The 10,352-nt window shown below is 37.1% G+C and overlaps 1 protein-coding gene across 2 annotated transcripts in view; it reads left to right on the top strand.

The window, feature by feature from the left end:
• The window catches only part of sarnp (SAP domain containing ribonucleoprotein), a 13,551-nt gene extending 3,424 nt beyond the window's left edge, over positions 1–10,127 (top strand). For both annotated transcript variants that reach the window (XM_058373568.1, XM_058373569.1), the window contains exons 5-11: positions 487–538; positions 1,149–1,222; positions 1,500–1,534; positions 1,617–1,642; positions 2,688–2,756; positions 9,556–9,642; positions 9,942–10,127. In XM_058373568.1, the coding sequence (XP_058229551.1) occupies positions 487–538; positions 1,149–1,222; positions 1,500–1,534; positions 1,617–1,642; positions 2,688–2,756; positions 9,556–9,642; positions 9,942–9,983 (385 nt within the window). In that variant the 3' untranslated portion in view covers positions 9,984–10,127. The remainder of the gene's footprint in view (positions 1–486; positions 539–1,148; positions 1,223–1,499; positions 1,535–1,616; positions 1,643–2,687; positions 2,757–9,555; positions 9,643–9,941) is intronic.
• Positions 10,128–10,352: the final 225 nt, after the last annotated feature.

The following is a 10,352-nucleotide window of genomic DNA, read 5'->3' as shown; positions in this document are numbered from 1 at the left end:
TCTGTGTCAGAGAAAACTGTAAGGATTTTAAAAACTCATTCTAAGCATTGTGCTGAAAACTTTTTATAGCTACATAATTTAAATCCTGAAGTTTGGCATCGAGTGCCGAACAACAAAAATCTATGAAGTTTACACCCCTGCTGCAGTTGTTCTTTAAGCTTTGAAGCTAACGTGCCTAATCAGTATAATAAATTGGCTAATGTTCCTTTGATTTAAGGTAAACCAGGGGTGTGCAGTACAACCTAACATGTCTTTTGAGGAATGAGATCAGCTGATCAAACTGATAGAAACAGGTGTGGCCCTTATTTTTTAAAAAATGGGCAGCCGCGCCAACCCTTTTTAGATAAGATGATATAGACCCCTGCACTAGACATGCACAATCTGACATCAGTGACCCATCCAAATATTTTGTGTTCAGTTTGAGTCCTAGACCTGAAAAGTAATGCATTCACATTTACTGATTTGTCTGTTCATTTCTTTCTGCAGGGAGACAGTGAAAAAAGTTGTTAAAATCGCCTTTTCCGAAACGGCCGATGAGGTATTTTTTATTTTTTTTGCTTTTACCACACAATGCAGACAGTTCACACACTGAACAAGAGGGATGTCAAACTACGGAAATGCTCAGTTCGTTCCGACTGATGTCTCTTTACACTTAATCCAGATGTATACATGTCATTAGAAGCAGCTCCTGCAAATGATTGTGGAAAACGACAAAAGCTCAAGAGCACATTTGAGGGCTAACTTAAAAAATAAAATCACAAATAGTGCATAAAAGGTATTAATAAAGTCCTAGAAGCTGTATGTCTGAAACTATCCGACAGAGTGCATGAGAAATCATCTGTATGCAACGGTGTCTGGATGAGTGGCTTTATTTTCATTCTTATCCAAGTATTAAAATGTAAAAAGAAAATTATTTTTTAAAAATTTTATTAAAGTTTTAAACCACAAAACCTTACCTTGCTGTGGCTCAGAAAGCATTATTATATAGGAAAACATTTTTTAAAAGTTTAATTTTAATATCATTTATAAATCCAGCTGTTTTATTAATGTTATTTGCCTAGTTGATTAGTAACTTTTTTTTCAGTAAAGGCAAAGCAGACATGATGAAAGTAAAGAAATGTTGGGACTTTACTCTCTTGCATTTTCAGAGATTGCAGAAAAGAGCAGAACGCTTTAATCTTCCCGCAACCTCGGAAAGCAAGAAGGCTGCACGTGCTGCAAGGTGAGAAGATTAAAATGGAAATGTAAACCGAGACTTTTCTGATTTGTGATGTTCAGCTTGACTTCTTTCATGTTCTAATAAAAAATTTCATAATATTTAAATGTAATTTTTAATGTTTGGGTTGCCTGTGAGACCAATGTCTGATTTAAGGTCTTTTTGTATGAAGTTATTTTAAAGTAGAAAATTTAATACTTGCTTAATTCAAATGAAGAAAAATTCATCTGTTTTCTCACATTTATCTTGAGTAAAAACAAAAGTATATTTTGTTTTCTGCCAGGTTTGGAATGCCAGCAACATCGGCGCCCTCTAAAGGTTAGTTACAGTAAGAGATACACATTTAGGACTTGAAAAAGAAAAAGGCAAACGCTCTGATTGCTGCTTTTCTGTTTTCCAGGAATCTCTGCTGTTTCAAACACCAATGTGAGTATGAAGTTAGAAATACTTAATCCATTCATAAAGATTTTCTCCAATAAAGCATGAAGTGGAACTGCTAGGTTTTTTTTAAAAACTTGTGGGGTTTCAACATGGGGGTATTGTGTTGTAAATAAAAAAAAAATATGCAAACAAAAAATCTAAATAAATTAGATAAATTCTGTTATAGCATTTGGTTATTCCACCCCTGCTTACCACTAGCTGTGAGTGTGACCTGGATACCACCATGTGCACATGATCATCCAACAGGGATTTTTAATGAGGTATGATGCAGTATCTGTAATATATACTGCCGTCATGCATCAGTCATTGACATTCTCCTTTATACTCAAGTTTACTTTCCCTTATGAGCATTAATGCCCTGCATTTAGCTCCTGCCTTGCTGTCCTTGTGCAGATGTTCATCTGTACAGGCCCTGGGGAGTTCATGTGGCTGAAACTGGGATTTCTGCCCAAGGACATTTTGCCTAACTTTGTGAATCTGTCTGTTGGCCTTGTTGCCTTCAGCATTCTTTGCTGTGCCCAGTACATGTACTGCAGTATTATTTGGACCATATGGCAGCCATCTGATTTTCAGACCAACTGTTTAATTGCTGTAGGGGAAGATATGGGGTCATCACTGGTCGAACATAGTTTAGCCCACTGTATTTTGGATGTTATTTGCTAACTGTAGATGGGATGGACTCCCATGCTGCTGTAAAAGTAGCCTCTCCTTGTCCTATGCAGCTAGAAGACTAGCTACATATGTTATGCTGGTTCTACGAGCCCTGGGTAACTTCTGGGGCGTCTTGTCGTTTGGTATAATTATGTGCATTCGATATTTATCTCTAACAGCAGTATTTATAGTAGGTACTGTGCCACGCATCACTACATGACTTACTTGAGAAATGCAAGAGTTTACTATGCCAAAAAAAGGGGTATTCCATGTTTTTGTTTTGTTTAATATAACTTGGAATTTTGGGTGGTCACACAACTAAAATTATAGAATCAGATATTGAGGGTGTACATGCATAATTTGCATCCTCTGTCCTCAGGTTGATGTTGAAGTCTTGAAGAAGAGAGCGGAACGATTTGGCATGAACGTCTCTTCTGTGTCTAAGAAGGTAGGTCACAGTTTATGGGGGGGGCACCAATTGAATTGTAAGAAATTTTATGATGTCTAAGCTTTTTAACATCTTAAGCAGTCTTGAAAAGAGAAGGCATAATGCGAGTCTAGTTAATTTTATAAAATGATGCATACAAACATCACTGGCTTTCATTAGTCAAGGGGTTTCTTTCAGACCTGATGGCTCATGCCAATTATGGTTAACACATCTTTAAATGAACGCTAGTAATTTTTAAATGATTATTTGTTAATGCTATTTAAAACAGCCATACATGCACTATGGGATGCTGATATGTTGCTTTGTCGGTTCATGTCCTTGATTGGTCATCATGTAAAGCTAATGTTGCAGTTTTTCTACATCACTACTCAGTAAGCAGTTGTAAGAGGACAAACACCAGACCTCAGGAAATTAGTGTCTGTTTTGTGACAAAAAGCTGTTTACTTCTAATGTGAAGTACTGTGGCCCGCACTGCATATAGCAGCTGCTTAAAGTGATAAAGCTTAAAATGCTTGTGGGTGTCTGACCAGATGTTGGCTTTAATCTCTGCTCAGCAGTTTGCATCATTCATGGTTTAGCATATTCAGATGTTCAGCACATTTTAAGAAAATTTAGTGTAAATCTGCCCTGTCCCATCAGCAAGTACACACTGGAGACTGCTCACTTAGTATATGTGCCTGTACAAAAAATTAAAAGTTAACTGCTAAATAAAACTACTGCTGTTAATTTTTTTGCCCACAAAAATACCCAGTTATCAGTATTTCTAGCACCTAATAATCATCAAAAATGTGGCTGATTTCACCTTTTATGTTCTTGTCCATACACACAAGTAGAACTAAACTGCTTTACAAAGCTGTGAGCTAAAAAAGTTCTCTAAAATTACAACTATCAATGTGTGTATTAAAATATTATACATGCTTATGAGCAAGCAAAACCTAAAGCTTTCATTTTTGTAAACATAAGCAGGTAGAAGTGGTAAAAGCAAGAAGATGCTTGCAGACTGTATCATGATCTTTGCCTCCCCCCCCCTATTTACAGATTAATTGGGTGCTGCAGGTTTTGTCATTTTTGTTAAATACTTTTAGAAATGCTTCATATTACACTACTTTCTCTTTTTTTTTTAATATAGCGGTGTTTGATACTTTATATTACTCTTTGGTTCTGAATCATCCAGGCATTTGTTTTGTGTGTGGTCTGCCAGATCCTTTTAAGGCTGATTTAGTTTATTAACCTCGTTTGCAGTTTTATTAATCTAGATGTCATCTGCCTATGTGACCTGATTGGTTCAAATGGCTTTTTTACTGTACTGTATGACCGATTGACAAGACATTAGTGAATGCACTGACAGCTATCAAAAGAACCTCACAAAGAATAAGCTTTTATTGTGCTCAGATTGGCCTGCAGCTAAAATAAAGTGCCTGAAGTGAGCTTGGGCAAGAAACTTGTTGCCCTTGCTTGCATATTTCATTTATTAATGTATTTTTTTTTTTTTTTGGTTTGTTGTATTTGTAGGTCAGATATATTGATTCTAACATTGCTGTAATGATTCTAACTTGCATTGTTCAGGCATAATGCTGTCTCAGAGCATTAGGTTTTACAGGATGATCTTTTGTCTGATTTATTTTGAAGATGGGGTGTGAGATCTGAGGCAGAGGGGTTGTGGGGTTCGAGGGTGAGCGAGTTGATGAATGCAAAAACGTTGGCATTTTGATAGAGGTAATTTTCTCATGACAGAGCCAGGCTCTCCCATGAATCAAAATGCACCACGAGTGTGTGTGAGATGGAGGGCCGCCCGTTGTGGGTCCTGACACCCGTGTGAGTGAGCAGAGCTGCACAGGGTCAAGTGTGACACATCATTATAACAATGTTGATTTAGCGGGGCCGCAGCGCAACACACCTCCTCCCAGGGGGGATAAGGGGGGGATGGACAGGCTGCCTAGTGGACAAGAGATGGGGCCCACTCTTCTTCACCATCAACGCAATCATTCGACAGATTGCAAATCGTTCCCCTCACCCCTTTAAAAAAAAAAAAAAAAAAAAAGTTAATTCTTGCTAAGGCTGGTCGAGAGAAACCTGAATAAAAGATTTCTAAATGCCTATTGTTTTTTCAGAGACATGCCGTGCATTTTTAAGTAGTATGGAAAGCTGTTTGTGTTGATGAATGTCTTTTACTCCATGCCCCCCCCCACACTTCTCTTATAACTCTCAACCCCCCTCGAATCCTTGGCCTTTAACCTCATTTCACCTGTAATGTCAAGATAAGCTTTGACAGTCTGCAGTTGTACAGGTTCAAACCTATCTGCCATGTGGTTTAAAGTCAATCCTCTGCCGATATTGACAGCTCTGTTTTTGAAGACATTGACTTCAGTTTTTATAAAGAAAATGATTACTAACAAAAAGTAGCCTATAGAACAGCCAGTGGTATATACCTAAAAGTGAACCACAAAGCTCAACAGTTAACCTGAAAGATAACGAGAAACTACTGATGTGGATGATCATCATGTTCAGATATTTATTTTGTTCTGTATTTAACTAATTTTAAAAGTGGAAAGTTAGAGATTGCACTTATCATTTTGGACCTCTGTGCATTCAAGCTTCAGTGTAAAAAAAACAAAACAAACTCATGGATGTTTAAATGTTTGTTAGCAACTAGCTTACTATCTCTGATGTCTTGTAGATTTCAAAGGCAAATGTGCCTTTACAACACAATATCTAAAGTAAATACTTGTGTATGTACACTAACTCATTTAAAGTAAGAAGTGCTGCTTTGTTTGTTGATGCTGTGTGCAGCCATGCTGGTTTTTATTGTCACTTGCTGAACTTTAAAGCTGTTTAGGAGATCATCCTGTTTCCAAGTAGGTACTCCGATATATTTCCTTTGGCTTTTACTGGTTCTAAGGTTGGGAATTATGACCTACGAGCTTTAGTCGAATGCAGCACTATTCCCAGCTGCTGAGCAAGGATTGGATAGTAGTTTTGTCTATCAAAAGATTTCATCCTATCTTGCTGTGGATAAACTGTACCACTGTGATTCTGCATTTGTTACAAAGACTCTTTGAATGTCCATTTTATGCCCTGAAGGCCAGTCAAATCAGGCTAGCCCCTTTTTTTTTTGTTGGAAGACTCGATCATAGCAGTTTAAACATCCTGAATTTCTGTGTTTTAGTATAGAAACTAAATAAAATCAGGTTACAGACCAAGTAGAAGCCCTCTGTCACCTACCCCATAAAGCTAGCCTTAATGTGCTTTTATGGTGTATCTTGATATGGACCTGGGTGCAAAATAACTAAGAGGCAGTAAGACTGTACTGATTAAACAAATTGTATGCCTTATCTTAATAGTATTATAACAGCTTTTTGATTGTAAATAAGTGATAGCCTACAAAGTTAATTACTTCCCTCATAGTTCTATATTTATGGAGTCACAAGTCTGTAAAATGACCCTTGATAACATATTACATGTTATCAATGGTCAGTCTTTCATGTAGCGGACAAGTTCTTCTTAGCCTGATCTATTAGATTCGACGCTTAATCAGCTGCTATATTTTTATTTTTATAATCATGAGATTTAAAGTTTTGTTGTATCAACATTAAACACCTTAGTGATTTTAACAGCTATTCTTATTTTGCATCAGAGATCTATAGTAGTCAGGGTTTAGCTTGGATAAATGACTTTTTCTGTATAACATGCATTCGGTCACATTTCTCCTGTTTCCATCGAACCTGAGCCCCATAAGATGCATTATCAGCTGACAGAATAGCCTCTTGTCCTGCGGTAATTATGCACACACACGCGCGCGCGCACACGCACCATATGCCCTGTTTTTTGCACAATGCAAGTCATGACGTCACATCATTACAAGACTGGCCAATTACACCGCGGGGGATGAATCGTACTGATGGCATTAAATTAAACAAATTAGCAAAAAATGAGCGTCATTCTGTTTACATCATACCTTTTATGCAGCAATTAAAAATGACAAGATCTGTTGTCTGTAAACGTATGTAGGCTCCTCATCATATTGAATTCGACCACTTTTGCAATACTGTTTCTGCCACTGAACACATTTTTCTCAGAAGAGATTTCACTTGCAGGAAAACGTCATCAACTCTAGTCCGAGCCTCAGTGGGTTTTTACTCATTGGTATGAATAACGCTTTCAATCTAAAACTTTTTCAAACTGTTTCAGTCACTAATTCAATCTATTCTAGAAAGGCTTCATGAATAGACAGAGCCAAGGCCTTGGACAACATGGAGAGGCCCTGCGTTCGGCCCAATATTGTTTGGGAATGCAAAAAGAAAACATGATGAGAGAAAAGAAAGCCTGGAGGGGGGGGCGCTACAAAATGAACTTGATGATCTCAGGAGATGGAAATGAGATTGGCTGCACTGTATGAACGCTGGGAGAGATGAGGCCACGCTGTGCCCGCTGCTTTGGCTTCGACAACTATGGAGACCCACAGTGCTATTCAGCCAAATCCTGGCTTAAAGAAACGCTGCCCGTTTCAGAAGTCATGCTATAAAGTAACTTGTTTCCAGAACGTTGTGGCAGAACATTTCCGCTGAGAAAAATTCCTTCGGCCCTTTAACTTTCAATTTTAGTTGTGCTGGTCATAAAAGCTAACTATAGTAATGCAACATGTATTTATTTTATTTTTTTTATTAAACACATAATTGTGGGGTGTCCTGTCTTTCTGTGATGAATATTTTAGTATACAGTCCAGTCCAGCTGATGGACAAAAAGCTAAAGCAGTCAACAGTGCAATATGGTGTTGAACTGTATGTTCAAGTGTAATTCAGTTTTGACAGCTCACTGTGTTCCACATCTTGTATAATACAAGTGTTAACAACAGTTCAAATATGTAAACTGCATTCTGTTCTTTCTCAGAAGAATAGAAATCAGACTGACCATTTGTTTAATTAGTAAGTTTTATTTTAGCAACCTTTTAGCATCTTTTATTTCTTTTTTCACCTGGCAGACTCATCCATGGTGCTTCACAAATGAGGCAGAACCTAATCCAAGCACAAAGCTGCTAATCATTAAGTGCATACCTAGGGTTGCATGTAACCTGTGACCTCATCTCCTCCCCTCCCTAATAGTTTTTCAGTTTGCACTAATATAAAACAGCAATGTCTAATTAGCAGTGAGCATGACTTTTCTTTTTAATGCATCTCTCTAAGATGAGAGTATCAAGTATTTCTGAAGCGCATTCATTAATTTAATTTAAAGTGAGAAATTTATTCATTCACCAGTCACTTTATAATCCTAGTACTGGTTTGGAACCTCCACCCCCTGCTCTCAGATCAGCCTTAGGTCATCTTTGTGTGGATTCCACATGGTGTTGGAAACCTTCCTTTTGACGTTTATGCTGACATGATGCATAATGGCAAAAAGTATGTGGACATCTGACCATGCTGCCTATGTTTAGGCATTCCCCACAGTTATAGAATGTCTTTTTATGCTGTCACATTAAGATTTCTCTTCCAAACCTGGACAGTACATCAAGACATGGTTTTCAAGTCATGTGGCCTGAACAGAGCCTTGACTTCAACCCCTCTAAACTCCTTTTGGGGTGAATTATAATTCCAACATCATGCCAGGCCTTCCCACCTGACATAAGAAGAATCAATGAAATCTAGTAGAAAGCCTGCCCTAAATAGTGGAGGGTGTTATAGTAGCAAAGGGGGGACTGACTCGGTATTAACACCCATGGTTTTGACGTGGAATGTTCAATACTCAGGTGACCACATACTATTGACTATATAGTGTAGATTTGTCGGCCACACATTCATGCAGCGAATGTCCTGCTCTACCACAACCTAGAGGATTCAGACCCATGGACTAGGAAAGCCATTAAAGTACATTGAACTAATTTTTATGTTTAGTTTGGTTTTTCTGCATTATAAGATGGCACATTTTCATGCTGGAGGTATTCATTGATTCAAGCTGACACCAAATTCAGGGCATACCCTCTGAATGCTGCAGCAGATGCTTTCTGTTCACAGCATTTCTGAAGAGTTCTTAACTTGCGTTACAATTGCCTTCCTGTCAGTTCAAGTTATTCTAGCCATTCTCCTCTGACTTTCATCAGTAGCACATTTCTGCGTGTTAAACCAATGCTAACTGGATGTTTTTGTTTGTCAGGCCTCGTTCTGAGGTTGTTGCATATAACAAAATCTCTAGAGAGCTTTCACAAATACTTTGACCATGGCATGGTTTTTGATGCCAGATGGTTTAAGTCAGAGAGATCACTTTCCCCCTACCTCCTGGTCTGATGTGAATATTACCTGAAGCTCTTGCCCTGTATCTTCATGATTTTATGCAGTGTGCTGCTGCCGCATGATGAACAGGTTCACAGGTGTGCCTTATAAATAAAATCTAATATAAATCTATCTAAAAGGTAATATGCTACATTTTTTTCTAGATATATGCTGCATTCTTTTACAGAACAGGGAAAAATAGAAGACAATGGTTGGACACATTTACTAGATTCTTTAGAGAAAAATCTAGGCGGTTCAGTGCCTTTTTTTCTTCGGGAACACCTTAACAAGCAATTATTCAATATAGAAAAATATGTTGCCCAAAACCAGCGTAGAGCAGTGATGAAGTGATTATTGCACTTGGTGTGAATGCTTTGTGCAGTTTGCAGGACAGTGGTAGAGAATACCATATCATAGTGAGAAAACTAAACGAATTTGAGCCAGTACCAGTTCTCAGGATTATTTAAAGAAAAAAAAAATCTATATAAAAAAATAATAATGCTGAGCACTGATTGTGTCATTTGCTTTTCATTGTGCAGGTTGAAGAGGATGAAAAGCTGAAAAAGAGGAAGGAGAGATTCGGGATCGTCACAAATGCAGCCTCAGTTGGACCTGATGATTCAGAGGTACGTTGCCTGAACTTTAAGAAGTAGTAGTTAGAATTGTGTTTTTAAAATGAAGAGAAGGCTAAGTTTATATGTGTATATATATGTGTGTGTGTGTGTGTGTGTGTATATATATGTATATATATATGTATATATATGTGTGTGTATATACATACATACATACACACACACATATATATATATATATATATATATATATATATATATATATATATATATATATATATATATATAAAATGTATGTCTATTCTATTTTAGTTCTGAGTTTCACGTTGTTTTTTGTTGCCACTTTCTTTTAGGCAAAGAAGCGAAAACGAGCAGAGCGGTTCGGAAATGTGTGATTGACTAAGCGATTTTTTTTTTTTTTTTTTTTTTTTACTTTTTGTATTTTTTTTTTTAATCTTTCAGCTATTAGATCATGGTGTACTTTAGTCACTCGTTTATGTTGCAAGTTCTGTACAATAAACATCTGACAAATTTCTGTACATCTCTAATTTGTAGTTTTTCATATCTGGGCAAAATTAACATTATTGCATACTTTAACAGACTGATGAAATAACTTGTTGTATGTTCACACATTTTTCACTTTTTCTATAATTTATTTTAACTCTAATTCATTTTTCTAACAAATAATGAAGTTTTCACATTAACCCACTTTCAGGTACTTACCACTGTCCAGATATTAATTTGTTATTGGTAACCAATCCTCA

Source organism: Hemibagrus wyckioides, linkage group LG21 (genome assembly GCF_019097595.1).
Source record: "Hemibagrus wyckioides isolate EC202008001 linkage group LG21, SWU_Hwy_1.0, whole genome shotgun sequence".
In the NCBI taxonomy this organism is placed as follows: domain Eukaryota; kingdom Metazoa; phylum Chordata; class Actinopteri; order Siluriformes; family Bagridae; genus Hemibagrus; species Hemibagrus wyckioides.
The sequence above is the reverse complement of the archived record's forward strand: the minus strand, read 5'-3'. Positions and strand labels throughout refer to the sequence as shown.